Source organism: Oncorhynchus masou, unplaced genomic scaffold (genome assembly GCF_036934945.1).
Source record: "Oncorhynchus masou masou isolate Uvic2021 unplaced genomic scaffold, UVic_Omas_1.1 unplaced_scaffold_1327, whole genome shotgun sequence".
In the NCBI taxonomy this organism is placed as follows: Eukaryota; Metazoa; Chordata; class Actinopteri; order Salmoniformes; family Salmonidae; genus Oncorhynchus; species Oncorhynchus masou.
This window is the reverse complement of record NW_027003142.1, coordinates 112,167-133,192: the sequence shown is the minus strand read 5'-3', so window position 1 is coordinate 133,192 and position 21,026 is coordinate 112,167. Positions and strand designations below refer to the sequence as shown.

Sequence of the window (21,026 nt, the reverse complement as noted above, 5' to 3'; positions counted from 1 at the left end):
TACACACACACACACACACACACACAAACTAGTGAGAAAACTTAGTTACATGTGGAAAAACCAACACTGACAACAGCAACATGTTAATAACACACAAAAAGATTCAAAGAGCAAGCAAGGGTAAGAAAAACAGCACACACACACACACAAACCTCCAAAAACAAAATACACACACACACACACACACACACACACCTACAAAAATAAAATACACACACATCCAAAAATAAAAATAAAATACACACGTGTGAATAAATTGTGCTGCACTGCCCATTTGACCGACAACAGAAAGGTGAAAGTGAAAAGACATTCTACAACATGGGGTTTGAACACGAGACTGACTGGTCTCTCGGTCATTGCACAAGGGCAGAATGAACTTCACGTGTTCTCTTGACTGCTCTCAAGACTATTTGTGAAAAGCTTCATCAAAAAGCATGAATACTTTTCTAGAAGGAGAGTGAAATACTTTTCTGTCTGGAGTGAATTACAGTTGATCCATCTAGACATGGTTTGTAACATGAACGGTTACACAGATTATATATATATTTTAAAGATTGACGTTCTGAAGTTGATTTAATGATTTATGATGTAACTTATTTGAATTGCACACAACACGCTGTAGTGAATATAACAAGTCTGTTTTCAATGGGGCAATAAAAAGCATCCAAATCTCATCAGCACAAAACGTAGTGAAGCAGTTCTATATGTGGACAGTCACCGATTAACACACTTCTATTGGAATTGTATTCAGGAGTGATTTCTCCACTAAACAACTCCACGACAGCACTGACAGGGCTCGGGCCTGAAGGGCCAAACTGACAGGGCTCGGTCCTGAAGGGCCAAACTGACAGGGCTCGTCCTGAAGGGCCAAACTGACAGGGCTCGGGCCTGTAGGGCCAAACTGACAGGGCTCGGGCCTGAAGGGCCAAACTGACAGGGCTCGGCCTGAAGGCCCAAACTGACAGGGCTCGGCCTGAAGGGCCAAACTGACAGGGCTCGGCCTGAAGGGCCAAACTGACAGGGCTCGGCCTGAAGGCCCAAACTGACAGGGCTCGGCCTGAAGGCCCAAACTGACAGGGCTCGGCCTGAAGGGACCTCGGCCTGAAGGCCAAACTGAAAAGGGCCAAACTGACAGGGCTCGGCCTGAAGGCCCAAACTGACAGGGCTCGGCCTGAAGGGCCAAACTGACAGGGCTCGGCCTGAAGGCCCAAACTGACAGGGCTCGGCCTGAAGGGCCAAACTGACAGGGCTCGGAAGGGCCAAACTGACAGGGCTCGGCCTGAAGGGCCAAACTGACAGGGCTCGGCCTGAAGGGCCAAACTGACAGGGCTCGGGCCTGTAGGGCCAAACTGACAGGGCTCGGCCTGAAGGGCCAAACTGACAGGGCTCGGCCTGAAGGGCCAAACTGACAGGGCTCGGCCTGAAGGGCCAAACTGACAGGGCTCGGGCCTGTAGGGCCAAACTGACAGGGCTCGGGCCTGAAGGGCCAAACTGACAGGGCTCGGCCTGAAGGCCCAAACCATCACTTCTTTCTTTCCATACTAATATGACATACTGCCCATTATCCATTTTAAACGTTTCTTCTATCCTTTAAAACTATAATTGTACTATCTGCACTGATTTTAATGAATAATTTAGGTTTTTAAAAGTTGATTCATAATTTTTTTTTTTTTTTTAAAGATCGCATGCTGCCTAAATATATAATGAAGCCTTTTCAGACTTTATGCTTATAAATAAGCATGTTCCCCAGAGACTGGAGATATGCAACCTTAACTTTCTGGAAGGAGGCAGTCAATGACCTCTTCAGGACATGATCTACTGTAACAAACACTACACAAGAGATAGCTAGCAGAAGGGAAAAACACAGTAGTACACAAGGTCAAGGGATCCAAAAAGAACACATTTGAAATCAAACTGGAAAACAGTCAGGTTAATGGCTAAACTGAATACAGCATATAGGCTATTTCTGTGTAAAATAAACACGTAAGGCTTTGAGTTTATAACTCTCGGTTGTATTATTGCCATCTAGAATATTGTAAAGCTTAAAATAAATATGAAATACTGTACATAAATAATTTATAACAAATAAACTACACATAAGGCCCCTAAATTGTAGGATGAACTCTTTTCCACCATTTTACCTCAGGCAGTTAGTGTTATTTTCACAATCCACTCTCACGTCATAATAACATACGGCATCTATACTTGTCAAGGTTGGTTACGCGATCTGAAGCTATCGCTGTGTGATAAAATGATGACACGGTTTGAAAATGATATTAAGAAAAATAAATCACATCAAAAAGAAAATTGAAATGATGCAAAAACAGCTGACTGGTATTTGACAACAGTCTGTGGTTTTAGTAGGTTGAGATCCTGGAATTAGAAGGATGCTTCATTCCAATCACCCTTTTTCTATGGTAACCGTAGAAACAGAAAGCCTTTCAGCTGGTAAAGTTCACTCTGTTTTTAAAACACATAAAATGAACAAACACTTAGTGGTGTTGAAGTGAAGCCCGTTTCTCCTGGGTCTGGATTCAGAAAGCGTCTCAGAGTTGGGGGTGCTGAACTAGGATCAGTCTCGCCCCTCTTAGATCCTAATTAAGATGATTTTTTATTTATTTTATTTCACCTTTATTTAACCAGGTAGGCTAGTTGAGAACAAGTTCTCATTTGCAACTGCGACCTGACCAAGATAAAGCATAGCAGTGTGAACAGACAACACAGAGTTACACATGGAGTAAACAATAAACAAGTCAATAACACAGTGGACAAGGGGGGGGGGGGGGGGCTGATCCTACTGCTACTGCCAGTGATGATCTAGTAGCAGGCCCCCCTCTGTATATGTCATCTTATTCATTATAATATTAAAAGTGAAACTGATCCGTGATCAGCACTCCTACTCCTCGAGTGCTTTCTGAACACAGACCCTGCTGGTCAATCCAATAAACAGCAGGTCTATAACCTCACCATGTAAAAGCTTCCGGCTGGATCTCGTCTTCACATGTCCCTTGCATACAGTCAGAATGACTGTGTGTGTTGAATAAAAACCAGGACATCGGTGCACTTCTGCTGCTGCTTTGTACAATACAAGTTCACATGTGCATTATTAAGTATGTTGTACATTACCAGTGTACAATATTTACATACGTTTCTTAATATTCATGAAATCTTCCCTATTTCCTATATACATATTGAAAATGTATCAGAAATATTTGGACTGTCTATTTTCTTTAAAATGTAGTATTTTTCTTCTACTTATCTGTTTTTTTTTTATATGTTATTCTAGAAAAAAATAGTTGTCATTCAGCTAGCTGTAGACAAATTACAACCGTTGTTTTTTTACAGTTGAAATTCAAAACTGTAATATCTTTGTTTGGCTTTTCCAGGACTTTCAATGTCAGTCGGCTAGGGAGGTCGTGGGACGATAATGTACCACTACTATCCATATTGTAGCACCTGGTTGGAGTTCAAAGGTCGCGGCGGGGCGGTCTGAACCGTTGTTCCAAGGCTGGGCACTGGCTAGATACTGGACTGTCATTAGCTGACCAAACACATTCAATGTTATCTGGAGATCTTTCTCCTCTTGGGCTTGGGCAGCTTCACCTGTCTGTCTCTGGAAGGGATCTGATGAACCTGAGGGCAGAGAAGACATAATACATTAATGCATGACCAGGGCTCTAATTTAACTGGGTGGTTCCAGCCCTGAATGCTGATTGGCCGACAGTGGTGGTATAATCAGACTGTATACCATGGTTATGACATGTATTTTTACTGCTCTAATTACGTTGGTAACCAGTTTATAATATCAGTAAGGCACCTCGGGGGTTTGTGGTATATGGCCAATATACCACGGCTAAGGGCTGTATCCAGTCTCTCCGCGTTGCGTCGTGCCTAAGAACAGCCCTTAGCCGGGGTATACTGGCCCATACCACACCCCCTGGGGCCTTATTGCTTAAATGTAACCCTAACATTTAAATAACATTTCACTTTTAGCCTTAGACCAAACCCTAACTTTTAACCTTAACATTTAACCCTAACCTAAGGACAGAGAAGACAATAGAAGATGTATTAATAGCAACCAAACAACCCAGTCTCTGTTGGCTTGTGCGGGTGGTAGCGTACATTCTACAGTGTTTAATAGCACCTGAGTCCAGACAGAACTCCACAGACATCCTAATCTGACTAAGCTGTCCTCTTTTCCACTCAAAGTGTCTGGTTTCATATATCGCCTGTCTGAATTCAGAGGAAAGGCAGCAGGATGCATTAACAGCACAGTGAATCCTTTTCAAATTGAAATGTGGTGCTGGTTGAGGGGTTGTTGCAGCTTGTTTATGTAATCCTCTGACTGGGGTGTGTGTGTGAGGTGTCTCCCGGCTGACACAGAGACAGCCCTTTGATCAACAGTGGCTGTAGTCTTAGTTCTGCTTAGCTTAGCCTGGGGGACAGTCTAGAGAGGGGCAGAGGGAGAGAGAAGGAGGGCAGAGGGAGAGAGAAGGAGGGCAGAGGGAGAGAGAAGGAGGGCAGAGGGAGAGAGAAGGAGGGCAGAGGGAGAGAGAAGGAGGGCAGAGGGAGAGGGGCAGAGGGAGAGAGAAGGAGGGCAGAGGTAGAGGGGCAGAGGTAGAGAGGTAGAGGGGCAGAGGGAGAGAGGTAGAGGGGCAGAGGGAGAGAGGTAGAGGGGCAGAGGGAGAGAGGTAGAGGGGCAGAGGGAGAGAGGTAGAGGGGAGGGGGACAGAGGAGAGGCCATCTGGGAGAGCATGGTGTTCTAATCTTTCTAGATGGTACTAGTATACTCACAGTCCCTGACATCTTGTCCAGCTCACTCATGGCCTCATGTATAGCAGCTTCTAAATGATTATTCAACTTCCCAGCTCTGCTGGGAACAATGAAAACAAAATCATGTCTCAGAAACATCAATAAGTCCATACCTAAACACTCAGCATTTTCTTTTTCACTTTGGACAAAAACATGAATAGATTTGTTCAACTCTGCCTCCTGCTACGCAGGGATAAAGTATGCAATTACAACATGAACTGTAAGCAATGACACTGACTGTGGTCCAGGTACATTTTTACAGAACATTGAGGGAGAAGAGCTAAGGTAAGCGCTGTGTGTGTGTGTGTGTGTGTGTGTGTGTGTGTGTGTGTGTGTGTGTGTGTGTGTGTGTGTGTGTGTGTGTGTGAGTGAGAGAACAGGTGCAGTGGAGGAGGTTTTTCATCATCAGGGGGTAATGACAAGCCAGCCAGGGCAGCATCAGGAGTAATGACGAGCCAGCCAGGGCATCCAGGGGGTAATGACTTGCCAGCCAGGGCATCCAGGGGGTAATGACTAGCCTGCCAGGGCAGCACCAGGGCATCATCAGGGGGTAATGACTAGCCAGCCAGGGCATCAGCAGGGGGTAATAACTAGCCAGCCAGGGCAACAGCAGGGGGTAATGACTAGCCAGCCAGGGCAACAGCAGGGGGTAATGACTAGCCAGCCAGGGCATCATCAAGGGGTAATGACTAGCCAGCCAGGGCATCATCAGGGGTAATGACTAGCCAGCCAGGGCATCATCAGGGGGTAATGGGCCAGGGCATAATACTAGCCAGCCAGGGCATGACTAGCCAGCCAGGGCATCATCAGGGGTAATGACTAGCCAGCCAGGGCATCAGCAGGGGTAATGACTAGCCAGCCAGGGCATCATCAGGGGTAATGACTAGCCAGCCAGGGCATCATCAGGGGTAATGATCATCATCAGGGGTAATGACTAGCCAGCCAGGGCATCATCAGGGGTAATGACTAGCCAGCCAGGGCATCATCAGGGGTAATGACTAGCCAGCCAGGGCATCATCAGGGGTAATGACTAGCCAGCCAGGGCATCATCAGGGGTAATGACTAGCCAGCCAGGGCATCATCAGGGGTAATGACTAGCCAGCCAGGGCATCATCAGGGGTAATGACCAGCCAGGGCATCAGGGGCATCATCAGGGGTAATGACTAGCCAGCCAGGGCATCATCAGGGGGCCAGGGCATAATGACTAGCCAGCCAGGGCATCATCAGGGGTAATGACTAGCCAGCCAGGGCATCATCAGGGGTAATGACTAGCCAGCCAGGGCATCATCAGGGGGTAATGACTAGCCAGCCAGGGCATCATCAGGGGGGCAATGACTAGCCAGCCAGGGCATCATCAGGGGTAATGACTAGCCAGCCAGGGCATCATCAGGGGGTAATGACTAGCCAGCCAGGGCATCATCAGGGGGTAATGACTAGCCAGCCAGGGCATCATCAGGGGTAATGACTAGCCAGCCAGGGCATCATCAGGGGTAATGACTCCAGCCAGGGCATCATCAGGGGTAATGACTAGCCAGCCAGGGCATCATCAGGGGTAATGACTAGCCAGCCAGGGCATCATCAGGGGTAATGACGAGCCAGCCAGGGCATCATCAGGGGGTAATGACTAGCCAGCCAGGGCATCATCAGGGGGTAATGACTAGCCAGGGCATCAGGGCAGCCAGGGCATCATCAGGGGTAATGACTAGCCAGCCAGGGCATCATCAGGGGGTAATGACTAGCCAGCCAGGGCATCATCAGGGGTAATGACTAGCCAGCCAGGGCATCATCAGGGGTAATGACTAGCCAGCCAGGGCATCATCAGGGGGTAATGACTAGCCAGCCAGGGCATCATCAGGGGTAATGACTAGCCAGCCAGGGCATCATCAGGGGTAATGACTAGCCAGCCAGGGCATCATCAGCGGTAATGACTAGCCAGCCAGGGCATCATCAGGGAAGCAGCAGTCCCAAAAACACCCTATTCAGTGCATTACTTTGACCAGGGCTCAGAGTGGGACAGAGAGTACAGACAGGTGATTCAGTAGTCAGTGGTATTAACCTCTCCTCAACACAGAGCAGACAGCCAGAATGGAACTAACCAGACAGGATGGAACTAACCTGGCCCATCAACATTCTAGAATGGAATTCCACTCTTAAAATAGAGCAAATAGAACACATCTGTTCATCTTTTTAAAACACACAGGAGAAACTGGTTCCACATACACACTGATGTAAATAATCACAACATGTCCAGTACCATCCATCCTACAGCAATAGAACTTACTTTCTGTTCCTCTTGGTCGCTCTGTCAAGGGCCTCTAGGTCATGTGTCAGTGTTTTCAGCTTCTCCGTCTCCACCTGGGGTAAAATAGAGCAAATGTCAACACATCTGTTCATCTTTTTCCACCTGGGGTAATAACAGATGTCAGACAGTGTGTAAATAATCAGCTTCTCCGTCTCCACCTGGGGTAATAATAGAACTTCTCCACCTGGGGTAATAACAGATGTGTTCCTCTTCTCCGTCTCCACCTGGGCCTAATAACAGATGTGACAGTGTTTTCAGCTTCTCCGTCTCCACCTGGGGTAATAACAGATGTCAGACAGTGTGTTCAGCTTCTCCGTCCCACCTGTCTCCACCTGGGGGTAATAACAGATGTCAGACAGTGTGTTCAGCTTCTCCGTCTCCACCTGGGGTAATAACAGATGTCAGACAGTGTGTTCAGCTTCTCCGTCTCCACCTGGGGTAATAACAGATGTCAGACAGTGTGTTCAGCTTCTCCGTCTCCACCTGGGGTAATAACAGATGTCAGACAGTGTGTTCAGCTTCAGTGTGTTCAGCTTCTCCGCTCCACCTGGGGTAATAACAGATGTCAGACAGTGTGTTCAGCTTCTCCGTCTCCACCTGGGGTAATAACAGATGTCAGACAGTGTGTTCAGCTTCTCCGTCTCCACCTGGGGTAATAACAGATGTCAGACAGTGTGTTCAGCTTCTCCGTCTCCACCTGGGGTAATAACAGATGTCAGACAGTGTGTTCAGCTTCTCCGTCTCCACCTGGGGTAATAACAGATGTCAGACAGTGTGTTCAGCTTCTCCGTCTCCACCTGGGGTAATAACAGATGTCAGACAGTGTGTTCAGCTTCTCCGTCTCCACCTGGGGTAATAACAGATGTCAGACAGTGTGTTCAGCTTCTCCGTCTCCACCTGGGGTAATAACAGATGTCAGACAGTGTGTTCAGCTTCTCCGTCTCCACCTGGGGTAATAACAGATGTCAGACAGTGTGTTCAGCTTCTCCGTCTCCACCTGGGGTAATAACAGATGTCAGACAGTGTGTTCAGCTTCTCCGTCTCCACCTGGGGTAATAACAGATGTCAGACAGTGTGTTCAGCTTCTCCGTCTCCACCTGGGGTAATAACAGATGTCAGACAGTGTGTTCAGCTTCTCCGTCTCCACCTGGGGTAATAACAGATGTCAGACAGTGTGTTCAGCTTCAGATGTCCGTCTCCACCTGGGGTAATAACAGATGTCAGACAGTGTGTTCAGCTTCTCCGTCTCCACCTGGGGTAATAACAGATGTCAGACAGTGTGTTCAGCTTCTCCACCTGTCTCCACCTGGGGTAATAACAGATGTCAGACAGTGTGTTCAGCTTCTCCGTCTCCACCTGGGGTAATAACAGATGTCAGACAGTGTGTTCAGCTTCTCCGTCTCCACCTGGGGTAATAACAGATGTCAGACAGTGTGTTCAGCTTCTCCGTCTCCACCTGGGGTAATAACAGATGTCAGACAGTGTGTTCAGCTTCTCCGTCTCCACCTGGGGTAATAACAGATGTCAGACAGTGTGTTCAGCTTCTCCGTCTCCACCTGGGGTAATAACAGATGTCAGACAGTGTGTTCAGCTTCTCCGTCTCCACCTGGGGTAATAACAGATGCCAGTTCAGCTTCTCCGTCTCCACCTGGGGTAATAACAGATGTCAGACAGTGTGTTCAGCTTCTCCGTCTCCACCTGGGGTAATAACAGATGTCAGACATTATGTTGGGTCTAAGAATAGGACCAAAAGTCTGACTCGGTCCCATCAACATGACCATCAGTAGCAGAAGTAGTGATCGCCGACAGTTACTTTCATCTAAAAAGGTACAAAAGTCAAGTCAATAGTGAAAGAACTAGATTTGTGGGTGTGTATTTCTCTCTCTGAAGACATCTCACCTTGCTGTCCTCTCTGAGCTGCAGGCTGCCATGGTGATGGTTGTGCCCCGCCTCCTCCCCTGACAGTTTACCAGGCCAGGATGGGAACCCTTTAAAGCCCTGTCCCCAGACCAGATCCCCCATGTTAAACGTCCTGGGTCTATAGTGGAGCATCTCTGACGATGGGCTGTCCGGCTGCCTCAGGTCCTCCTCGCTGCTCAGGGACTTGGTGTCAGACGGGCTGGGGGCACAGCCTCCGTTGAAGTGCCCGTTGTAGTGGCCCACGTACTCTTTAACCAACGGACCCTCCAGGCTGGTGGAGGAGCTGGGAGACTGGTCGTCCCCGGTTAGGTCCCCCTGTCTGGGGGGGCCGAGGGGGTCAGACACACCGTACCCCCGTAGAGAGAACTGGACCTGGGGGGGTCCGACGCCACCTCCGTTCATATGGGCGCATCTCTCCACAGTCTGATCCAACCTCTCTTTGTAGTTAACGATGTTCACGGCCGTCCGGTTGCAGTTGTTGAAGCGGTTGAATCCATCCTCCAGGAAGGCCTTGTCTGAGGGGACGGGGAGAGAGTGGTGGTGACCTTCGTGGGGGGAGCAGTCGGCTGGACAGGGGGGTGCAGGAGCTAGACTCCCAGGTCTCTCCATACAGGGGCTGCTGCGGACATGAGTGGAGCACTCTAGGAACTCCTCACTGCCCCATGCCGTGTGACCTCTGTCCAGACTTGCAGGGTACCCAGTCTCGCCTTCCCACTGCCCCCTGGGGGTGCCATGGCCTGGGGATCTGAAGTAGTCCTGGTGGGAGGCCTCTGGAAGTGCTCCCTGACCCTCGGGGATGCTAACAGTACTCTTCCCCTGACCAGAGTGCTTCCGGGGCCGTCCTGCTCTGACCTGCCTGGGTCTGGGCTGTTGGCTCAGGGTCGGTGTCTGCTCCCCCTCCTGGTGCGCCACCCGGTGGCCACTATGGCTGACTGCAGCATGGCTGTGAGGGAGGTTGTGGTTGATGCTGACCGGCTCCCCTACGGAGTTAGTGAAGGCAGTCATGGTGCTGAGAGTGGGTACCGGGCTGGACTGGGTAGTGCCACTAACCGTGGTGGTGATGACGACATGCATTCCTTTACTGGCAGCATCCACCACAGCCCTGTAGATGGCATCTACAGACTCCACCCCTCCGCTGGGTAGCCTATCAGAGCCGTGCATCCCTGGGGGAAGCCCCTCTCCCTGAGTCTGTTGCATCTCCTGTTGGCTGACACCAAACTGGGTGTGTGACAGCATCCCCTGAGACTCAGGAAGTGATGTCATACCAGACTGAGAGATCATCTGTGAGTGAGGGACTGAAATGCTGTTGTCTGGCAAACACCCCTGAAACAACACAGACGTAAAGTTAATTGAGAGAAAACTGAAAACGTGTCATTATCACTCCTAGCATGTCAGAGAATCCACAACTATTGGGGTCTTTTGAGGAGGACGGAATGTATCATGTAGATCATCCACCCGTAGTGAAGAGTGAATCAGATAATCTTGTCATCTCTATTCATTCTATTTCTATCTGCAACGTTCAGAGCGTTCAGAACACACCCTTCAAACAGACAGACTAACCTGGAAGTTCTGGAACAGGCAGGCCATAGGGTGGGCGTTGGAGGAGTTGTTGTTTTCAGGGAAGCCAGGTTGCTGTGAGCCCTGGTAGCCAGGAGGGAGACCCTGCATGGCCCGCTGAATGCCCTGATGAAGCTGCTGCTGCTGGGCATGACGCTGCTGGAACACCTGGGTACCACCGCCACTGCTGGAGCTGTTGATGACGTGGGGCTGGAGGCTGGTTATGCTGCAGTTTACGAGGTTCGATGGGTCTCCTGTTGGGGTGGAAGAATAATACTGTTCATTGTTATTTTCAAATCAGGGAAATTCCACACCTTAACTGCCTGGAGAAGACAGGTCAGAGGGGTAACTCAATTCTGAGCAAAATGATGGAAGAAGAGTGGGAAGATGGAAATTCTTGTAATTGAACGAATAAACTGGAGAGACCGATGGCTTAGGCTGTAGTACTGTGCTCCACTCCTCACAGGTCTATTTTCTCCTCCTAACTAGTTCCTCCTCTCACTAGTCTAGCTCCTCTCCTCCGAGCTCCTCTCCCCCTCTCCACAGTCGAGCCCACTAGCTCCCCCCCCTCTCACTAGTCTAGCTCCTCTCCTCCTCCCTCCTCTCCTCTCCCCACTAGTCCTCTCCTCTCTCCCCAGCTCACTCTCCCAGTCGAGCCCTCTCCTCTCCCCAGCTCCTCCTCCTCTCACTAGTCTAGCTCCTCTCCTCTCACTAGTCTAGCTCCTCTCCTCTCACTAGCTCCCCTCCTCTCACTAGTCTAGCTCCTCTCCTCCTCTCCCCAGTCTAGCTCTCCTCCCCAGTCCTCCCTCCCCTCACTCCTCTCCTCCCTCCCCAGTCTAGCTCCTCTCCTCCTCTCCCAGTCTCCCTCCTCCCTCCCCAGTCTCCCCCCCAGTCTAGTCTCCTCTCCCCCTCTCCCCAGTCGAGCTCCTCTCCTCCCTCCCCAGTCTCTCCTCTCCTCCCCCAGTCTCCCTCCTCCCCTCCCCAGTCTAGTCTCCTCTCCTCCTCCCCCCAGTCGCTCCTCTCCCCAGTCGAGCTCCTCTCCCCAGTCTAGCTCCTCTCCCCCTCCCCAGTCCTCCTCTCCCCAGTCTAGCTCCTCTCCCCAGTCCTCCTCCCCAGTCTAGCTCCTCTCCCCAGTCCCTCTCCCCAGTCTAGCTCCCTCTCCCCTCCCCCCAGTCTAGCTCCTCTCCCCAGTCTCCTCTCCCCTCTCCCCAGTCTAGCTCCTCTCCCCAGTCCCTCCTCTCCCCAGTCTCTAGCTCTCTCCTCTCCTCTCCCCAGTCTAGCTCCTCTCCCCTCTCCCCAGTCGAGCTCCTCTCCCCAGTCAGTCTCCTCTCCCCTCTCCCCAGTCTCCCTCTCCTCTCCTCCTCTCCTCCTCTCCCCAGTCTAGCTCCTCTCCCCAGTCTCCCCTCCCCCCTCTCCCCAGTCTCTCCCTCCTCCCCCAGTCCCCTCTCCCCAGTCTCCTCCTCTCCTCCCCCCCAGTCTAGCTCCTCTCCTCCTCTCCTCTCCCCAGTCTCCCTCTCCTCTCCTCCCTCTCCCCAGTCTAGCTCCTCTCCTCCCCTCCCCAGTCCTCCCCAGTCTCCTCCCCCTCCCCCAGTCTAGCTCCTCTCCTCCCTCCCCAGTCCTCCTCCCCCCCAGTCTAGCTCCTCTCCTCCTCTCCCCAGTCTAGCTCCTCTCTCCTCCCCTCTCCCCAGTCGAGCTCCTCTCCCCTCCTCCTCCCCCAGTCGAGCTCCTCTCCCCAGTCGAGCTCCTCTCCCCAGTCTAGCTCCTCTCCCCAGTCGAGCTCCTCTCCCCCCCCAGTCTCTCCTCCCCAGTCCTCCCCAGTCCCCTCTCCCCTCCCCCAGTCTCCCTCTCCTCCCCTCCCCAGTCTAGCTCCTCCCCAGTCCCCCCTCCCCAGTCTAGCTCCTCTCCCCCCCAGTCCCTCCTCTCCCCCTCTCCCCAGCTCCTCTCCCCCCCAGTCTAGTCTCTCCTCTCCCCAGTCTAGCTCCTCTCCCCAGTCTCCTCTCCCCAGTCGAGCTCCTCTCCCCAGTCTCCTCCTCCCCCTCTCCCCAGTCGAGCTCCTCTCCCCAGCTCCTCTCCCCAGTCCAGTCTAGCTCCTCTCCCCAGTCGAGCCCAGTCTAGCTCCTCCCCAGTCCCCAGTCTAGCTCCTCTCCCCAGTCTAGCTCCTCTCCCCAGTCTAGCTCCTCTCCTCCTCTCCCCAGTCTAGCTCCTCTCCTCCTCTCCCCAGTCTAGCTCCTCTCCTCTCACCAGCCTCAACCTCGCCTCTCTCCCCTAGCGCCCTCCCCCAGCTCCCCCCCCTCCCCACGAGCTCTCCCCAGTCGAGCTCCTCCCCAGTCCTCCCCCCTCTCCCCAGTCTCACTAGCCTCCCCTCCCAAGCTCCTCCCCTCCCTCCACTAGATGCCACTCTCCCTCCCCTCCACTCTCACTAGCCTCCCTCCCCAGCTCCCCCAAAAGCCTCTGCCCTTCACTAGCCTCCCCTCCCACTAGCCCCTCTCCTCCCACTAGCCTCCGCAGTGCTCAACCAGTGTGGCTGCACTGCTATGATATAGTGGTGATGGTTGCCGGGGAGGTTGCTATGGGAACGGTGTGATTGGTGGTGCTGTCTGAGCCGTGGCTTATTTCAGAGGTTGCAGCCTGGAAGAAGACTGGGGGTTGAGGAAGGGATGTGATTTAATGGCCTAGGCAGGGGGATGGGGTCAGAGGCAGGGCTGGATGCTTGGATGGTGGTGGCTGGGGAGGGGGAGCTGTCTGGGCATGAGGTAGGAGAAGAGACGTGCTTGGTTGGAATGAACCCATCTAGGGAGACAGACTAGCAGTCCACAACGAGATGAAAGATAGCCACTATGCTTCCTGAGAAACATATGCCATATCTTATAGTATTTAGCATTATTTCCTGCTATCGTGTTCACACAACAGTAGGCCAAATACAGCCATGTGTAACACAGTGGGCCAAAGGAAAGAAATGATCTATTCAGTTAGGCCTATATCAGAGCAGACACATAATAAGGCTAATGAAGGAACTCAACCCTTCTCCAAAGGCTTCACCCAGGCCTCCATTCAGAAGCAAGCGTTACTATAGCTACCAGCCTGCTCACACCAGCTCTTCACTATATCTGGTCAAGAGCTCGTTTCTTAAAAAGGAGAGAGAAAAAAAGATCTGTTTTCATGTTATTCTGCCACTGAGCTGAGCACTGCAACTAGCATGCTAATAACGAGAGAAGCCACAATGATTATACAAACATGAGGGCCAGCCTCTCAACGTACACTCTCTACGAGAGGCTAAAGACTGTCGTTCAACTCAAAGGCCATCTAGGTGGATTTATCAAACTCACACACCATCACAGAGCAAAGCGCGATCATCGAACAAAGTGTGCGTTTCTCTCAGTAGCTCACCTGGCTCAGAGATGATTGGACCACAACTCCCATCATTGTTGCCGAGTGTCATTCCTGACATACTAGTCCTTCCCAGCGCAGCGTGAAGGTGACTGTGCTGCTGCTGATGTGGATGTTGACTTGGGTGGGACAGTGGTGGTGGGTTAGTGTTAGGATGGTGGCTCAGGGGCATGTTCCCTGGGCCAAGGCCCACTTGTCCACCGGGCCCCAGAGGGCCACAGTTCACCAACGAATTGGCCTGGATCTGGTTCATCAACCCTGGGAACCGAGGGCTGTGAGAATGAGGGCCTCCAGAGTCTATACTCCGGCAGTACATACCTTGACCCTCCCCTTGGCCTAGCATCCTCTGTTGGGCCAGTAGGTTCTGCTGCTGGGAGGCTCCAGGAGGCATGACCCCAGCCACATCGCTGTAGTGCATCTGACCAGGTCCTGGGGGGCCTACAGGGCCTTGGTGCTGGTTATGGTGGTTGTTGTGGTTGCTCATGGACTGAAGCAGCTGGGCCATGGAGGTGTTGGTCTGTAGGCCCCCAAGCCGGGCTACTTTCCTCAGCTGTTCTGCTGAGCTTGGTAGTGGTAGCCTGGGACCTGGACCTCCACCCATGTTAGGAGGCTTTGTGAGCATGTTGAAGACCATGCTGTCGTGGTGGTTGAGGGGGTTGTTGGGCGGTGGTGGGCCTGACGGCTGCTGCTTGCGCTTACGGAGCAGGGGGTCTCCTCTGTCTCTCTGCTGGGCCATGAGCTTGTCCCGGAGGGCAGCCCGACCGCTCTGGCCCCCTGCTGCTGCTGCTTCCGCAGTGGAGGGCATGGTGGGGTTAGGGGGAAGCATGGGGTTTAAAGTGCTGCTACTGGGCCTCTCTATGCCGCTGAGAGGGCCACTGGGATGCCCAACTCCACTACTACCACCATTACCATCAACCCTACCTGGGCCTCCACCTCTACTGCCAGTCTCACTGCTGTTGTCAGCGTGTTTGTTTTGATTTGCTAGCTGTGCTTTGGCTGCTGCTGACAGTAGGCTGCTGGCGGGGAAGGAAGCAGCATTCTGCTGGTTCACCATCTGGTTGAGGGGCATCCCTAACAGTCCTGGGTGGTTCTGTCCCTTCTGGTTCTGGGCCTGGTGAGGAGCAGCGATGGAGGGGCCAGAGGAGGTGGCAGGGGGGTACATGCCGGGGTTGTTGTGCTGGGTGTTGATAGCGTTCTGGTTACTCATCTCAACCAGCAGCTGACTGGGTAGGTCTTTGTACTGGTGGAGTGGGTGTGAGTCAGGCTTGGCAGAGGAGGGGCTGGAGGGCATGTTAATGGGCATGGCGGGCCGGGGGGAGCGAGGAGGAGCCTTCATCCCGCCACACGGACCCTGACTGGGGCCTGAGGGCATGGCAAAGCTCCCATGGTCCGAGGAGGTGGAGGAGGAGCGAGAGCGCTGGGGAGAGGCCTCCATCCTGCTGCCCAGGACAGGGCCTGACATGTGGACTGGGGAGGTGACGGGAGAGGGGGACATGGAGGTGGTTATGGAGGTCTGATGTTGAGTCCTCTGCATGTGACCTCCATGGCTGTGGCCCACTGGGCCGGGTTTGACAGTGGGGAGAGGGAGGTTGCTTGGCAAGGGGACAATGGCGGGAGGAGGGTGGTTGTTCATGTTTACATTCATCATTGGTACCTGAGAGGAGTGGACACTAGGGTGGAAGTTGGAGTTTGTTTTGGAGTTTGTCTGGCTGATACTGATGCCAGGCTTGCTGGGGATGGGGTCTAGGATGCCCAACGGGTCCTTTTCAGAGGTCATCTGCTTTTTCTGGAGGGTACAGGGGGGAGGTATGGCAGACGGGGGGCCAGGGTGTGGGGCGCTGGCCTGTGTATTGAGGTGAAACGGTGGTCGTATGGAAATATCCATACTGGGGGATCTGGGGAAGTTACACACAGGCTTCTTCATCATGACTGGGCTTTTGGCAGTGGCGGTAGGGGAGAGGGGTGTGCTAGTCCTTCCTGCCATAGCGCAGGACGTCTGGGTCCCAGTCGGAGAACCGTGGAGGAGCATCCCTGGTGGGGAGAGAGGCGTTCTGTTGGCCCCGTGGATGGGGCTGGAGCTGGTGGCTCCAGGGAAGCCACAGGGGTTGTTTCTAAACCCATCTGGGCTCCCCAGGGGATCAGACCTGAGGCTAGGGGAGAGTGGTGACCCGTCCCTGGGTCCATAGAGCTGGGAGCCGGGGCCCCCTGGACTCAGTATGCTACCATAGCCAGAGCAGTACGAAGACCTGGGCCCAGGCTCACTGCTCAGTCTCTGATGTCTGTTGGGATAACCAGGGTAAAGCTCCAGCTGCTGGGGTGGACCTCCTAGCTCTTGGGGAAAGTGCCGGTGACCTGCTGCAGCCGCCATCATCCTTTTGAAAGGGTTCTTGCAGTTGGGAACCACAGAGTTGGGTAGCGGTGACTGGTGAGATTTATTCCGTATTGCTCGGGGATTCGTGGAATGTGACGGGGCCATTGATGTTGAACCTGAGGGGAAAGATAAGTGAAATTAGTGTTAAAGCTGAAATCTGCAATAGAGGAAACAGCACCACTGTTTGCCTTAGGACATCTGTTATTGTTGATGAAACACAAGTGGAGATTCACCACTGTGGAGGGAGAGAAAAAAAGGCTTGATTGTTCTATTGCTCATACAATGTCAGAGTGAAATAAATAGTGTTTGTTGTTTGAAGCATCATCTTTGTTTTTGTAATACCGCAAAGAGACGTAGCAGTTTCACCATTACGGATTCCAGCTTTAAAACATTGAAAGTGTATAATGACACTGTGAAGCCAATTTCAAAATGTCCACCTTTTTTTCTGACCTTGTTCGATATCACCCATGAAACAGTCTGAAATCTGTGAGAAATGTATCATTGGAAAACAACCAAAACAGTAGTGATACACAGTCACTAGGATACTTACTTGTACCTCCACCAGGACTGGTAAGGGTCAGAGCAGGGTGTGGTAGCGCCATAGTTTTGTGTAGAGTAGCCACAGCCAGCAGCTTTCTCTTATGGATACACAGCTTGGTGACGTCTTCATCTGCCCTCACGTCCTCTGCCGTCCTCTGTTTAACGGCAGCCCCCGGGTCAAAGTTAAACACCTGAGGAAAGGAGAGTCAGCTCTCTGTTACCTGGCCTGTCTTGGTGAAAGGAGCTGTGTTTATCCACAAGGAAGTACTTAAAGTAAACATCAGTAAAAAAAATGGAACGTCCGCTACTTGTCAGGTCATATCCTCCTCCAAGCCTCCTGCTTCTCCAGAAGACTACATCACATTTGCATATGAATACATATTGGCCTTGCCTTGAATAGGAACGCAGTTTCCTGCCCGTCTCAGTATAACGCAACACACAAAAAAAGTATAAATTAAGACTGTATGCAGCAGAAAATATAGGTTACTATAAGTTTTTTTTAAATATAACCTGCTATATGTGGGAAAACAACCTCTGTTTCATTGAATATCTAGGTTTAACAAAAACTGTTCATTGCATCACTCAGGAGTAAACCTTAATCTCCACCCTTAAAAGGGATACTTCGGGATATTGGAAATGAGGCCTGACACATCCCCAGAGTCTGATAAACTTGTGGATACCAGTTTTATTTCTCTGCGTGCGGTTTGAATGAAGTTGCTTACTAGCGCAATTGCTAACTCTGCTAGCATGCTGACTCTGGGGAAGTAGATAAAGGGCCTTGTTGACAGAATCCCAAAGTATCCCTTCAAGCTTTGTGTGGTGTTTCTTTGGCAGCTACGCATTCAGAGAGTCAATTTAGGTTAGCTGAAGACTGAGACAGACAGGACAACCAAGATGGTTAGTGAACGTACCTTTGGGAGGATGAGTGGGCACTCCAGGCCACACTTGCAGGTCCCGTCTGTGAGCAGGTAGCTCTTCACCTGGTCTAGACAGGACAGCACCGAGCCACTGGGACTGGAGGTTACAAACCAAAACTAATGTTTAGAAGAAAAACATTTATCGTCCAATATACATGAGTGTCTCATAAGGAAATGCATCTGTTACTTTATCCCAACCTCTCTGAAAGACACACACAGGTTGGATAGATGATACTAGCCACCAAGACTGTAGGTTACAAACCAAATAGAAGTGCATTATTGTGGTATCATTACAAAAAAAACAGAGCACTGCAATGGGTCTTACCTGATGTAGAGGACTCCATTAGTTGGATCCACCTTGCGATGCCAGCCAATAGGGACCTGGACAGGGGCTGTATGCCCCACCCCCTCTGAGACCCCTCCCTTACAGTCCTTTCCTCCATTCATTGTTCTAGTTGGTTTAGTACACAACACCTTAGAGCATATCACACATCAACCAGAGACGTCAGAGTACATGGCATCTTTGTCTTCCAATAAAGAGGACTTTGTAGTGCACTACAATTTCACTCTCAAAGTTGGATGAAGTAAAGGCTGGGGTCTGTGTGATGTGAGGCAAGCTCACTGTGAATCCTAACCTTTGAGACCCTTCATAGTTTTACTACTGAACACCAACGAGATTTCCATATTTGTCTCGGTCATTCAGAGCCGTAGACACTGAATCAGATTCAGAGAGGCTGGGGCAACAGATGGAACCAGGCGTGGCTCATGAAGACATGCTAGGGGTTCCTTCTGGGGCAGGTTTTTTGAGGGATTCCCATGGTTCCTGATTGGGACAAATAAAGAAAAGTATTAGCAAACATTGTTGTATGACATCAACCGACATTTACACAAAACTACATGTATCAACAAACTGAAAGGTTTGTGTATGTGCAGTTGTTGTAGCCTACATTCATGTTATGTCCAATTCAGACCTACCCACCATTATCTAACATTGCAGATTTAACATCAGTTTGATACACTGAATAATTCCTTGCAGACAAGTTCTGTCAAAGATACAGGAGTGGCACTCCGGGGGGTGTAAATGTATTTTCTAAAGACTAAGGATCTTACTATTGTTGTGTGGCCATGCGTTGGCCTTGACTGTCAGAAGGCTCAGTGCTGTACTGTCACAGGCTACTAATCCAAGCCCTTGTGTGCTGACTCATAACTGTCCCTGTGTAGGGATGGAGGGAGGGGGAGAGCTGAAGAGGCAACACAAGCATCAGGTTCTATCTGGAGTCAAGGTATGGGCGGACAGGTGGAGAGGTGCCCAGGGTCACAACAAGCAGCTGGGAAGAGAGAAGGCTCTGTATTATATGATGTAGCTATGATAGGGACCCGATGCATCTCTGCTTGGCACTCAGCGTTAAGGAGATTGATTGAGGGTAAAGGCCCTGCTATAGACTAGCGTCTTGTCCAGAAGGTGTAAGTGTAAATCAAGCTGCCTCACAATACAGAAACAGGAGATGAGCCGCTCCACTTGCACAAGCCAAGGCTACTTACTACTTACGATAGTTGAATAGAGGTTTTACATAATCACTGTCAAAGAATACCTAATCGTCTTTATGGAAATCGTCATGCCAAAAACACTGAATATGAATACGGAGGTGTTACAGGGCTAATACATCTATGACAAATCTCCTGTGTGAGGATTTGATTTGGTGAAAGATCTACTGGCTGAACCTCTGGAATGTCATGGGGCTGACACATCAGACTGAGCCCATTTTGGGTTGCAGAAAAGCAACGACCCATTTATGACAGCAGGCATAATGGCATTGCACAGCTCTCTGTGAGTCAGGTGCTGCATTTCCACAATATATTTTGAGAAATGACAGCAGGTAGCTCACTAACTCTTATTAAACTGACAACCACACGAAGATGAGGAAGAAAGACACACCTGTACAGCTGCAAAACTAGGCTATTGTTAATAATTGGCACGATCTATAATGGCAAGCTATTGCACCAAAGAAATCTGAAATGCCAAATCAAATGGCTTGTGGAAATGGCTCGATCAATGCATCATATAGCATAACGTTACTGTACATAGAGCACTCCTTTTCGTCTGCAGAATCAAAAAGGTCTAGCTACTATAAATTATTACAAGTTAGCTAGCTACCCAGATAACGTTAGCTAGCTTTGGGGGACATACAGAGTTTTTACATAGCTAACGTTAGCTAGATAGTGACATAGTTGGCTACCTTGCCAACTGAACTACCTACATAGCTAGCATATCAGCTGATATCCAACGTTACTTAACCTAGCTAGCTAACGTTAGCTTTAAATAATCAACATGTTTACTGGTAGGTGGGTGATATCTAGTCACCTGATATTAGCTCCCTCACAGTTAGCTAACTCTTCGGTCTAACGTTACAAAGTCTATATAAGACGGTTGTTTTAACGAAGAAAAACAACCACTAGCGGGCCTTATTTAGCCCACCGATAATGACTAGCTATCTAACGTTAGCTAGTAGACAGCTAGCCAAACATGATTTATCGATGGCAGGCTTGGTAACCAACTTAGCTAAGCTAGCTAACTAGCAGAATGCTAATGCTAGTAAGTAGCTAACGTTAACCGAAAAGGAATTGTAAATAAACATACCCGTGTAATCTAACACAAACTCCAAAACATTAACATGCCTTTAACGATATTCCACTGTACGAAAAAAGTATATCCCGAATTGAAAGTCCAAGTTTTTAAAAATCGTAACTGGGGAGCTTTGAGCGTATTTTCCAATGTGAAACGTCTCCAGCTAGGGACGAGGCAGAGACAGGCCAGTGAAAGAATAGCGGAGCAGAGGGTTGCTTTGCAAAGACAGGAGCTTTTGAGATTCCAATCTTATAGCCTAAAAAAACGTTTTTCCATATTTCAGAGTATCAAATGATTCCTTGAAAGTCCATGGTGGCTGAAATAGTATATTTCTACTCCCTCCAATTTGCTTCTGGCCCTTTAAAAATAAAAATAAAAAGCCTACCCATCAAATGTCTCGGCTGGTTCTCCCTAGGCTTTGGATAAAGATGGAGTGCTTTACTGCTCCTGCGCCTCAGAGAGATGAGGAGAGAGCGAGAGCACAGAGTTAGCGCAATTCTGAATCCTTGGGACGTCCTTACCCTAAACTCTAAACCTTTCCTTTTTTGCCTCCTTTGCCTTTTTGCCTCTTTTGCCCTTTTTTTGCCTCCTTTG

At 50.4% G+C, this 21,026-nt stretch overlaps 1 protein-coding gene across 4 annotated transcripts; it reads right to left on the bottom strand.

The window, feature by feature from the left end:
- Window positions 1-1,259: 1,259 nt before the first annotated feature.
- LOC135530377 (methyl-CpG-binding domain protein 5-like) lies at window positions 1,260-20,915 on the bottom strand. 4 transcript variants are annotated; one of them, XM_064958709.1, is made up of 10 exons: window positions 20,445-20,915; window positions 18,132-18,629; window positions 17,801-17,903; window positions 16,900-17,080; window positions 13,979-16,465; window positions 10,595-10,845; window positions 9,014-10,357; window positions 7,094-7,167; window positions 4,795-4,873; window positions 1,260-3,633 (listed from the first exon to the last, which is right to left on the bottom strand). In XM_064958709.1, the coding sequence occupies exons 2-10, from the start codon at window positions 18,251-18,253 to the stop codon at window positions 3,562-3,564; spliced, it is 4,713 nt and encodes a 1,570-aa protein (XP_064814781.1). In that variant the 5' UTR covers window positions 18,254-18,629; window positions 20,445-20,915; the 3' UTR covers window positions 1,260-3,561. The 4 variants fall into 4 exon arrangements, with proteins under 4 accessions (XP_064814781.1, XP_064814784.1, XP_064814783.1 ...); XM_064958712.1 differs by having other exon boundaries at window positions 4,795-4,870; window positions 20,445-20,914; XM_064958711.1 differs by having other exon boundaries at window positions 20,818-20,913.
- Window positions 20,916-21,026: the final 111 nt, after the last annotated feature.

Bases quoted from the DNA above. Each gene is read 5' to 3' on its own strand.
- LOC135530377 (XM_064958709.1), bottom strand. From the start codon at position 18,253: ATGAATGGAGGAAAGGACTGTAAGGGAGGGGTCTCAGAGGGGGTGGGG. The intron at 17,904-18,131 runs GTAAGACCCATT...TGTAACCTCCAG, and splicing joins AATGGAGTCCTCTACATCAG to TCCCAGTGGCTCGGTGCTGT. The intron at 16,466-16,899 runs GTAAGTATCCTA...CTTTCCCCTCAG, and splicing joins CAGTCCTGGTGGAGGTACAA to GTTCAACATCAATGGCCCCG.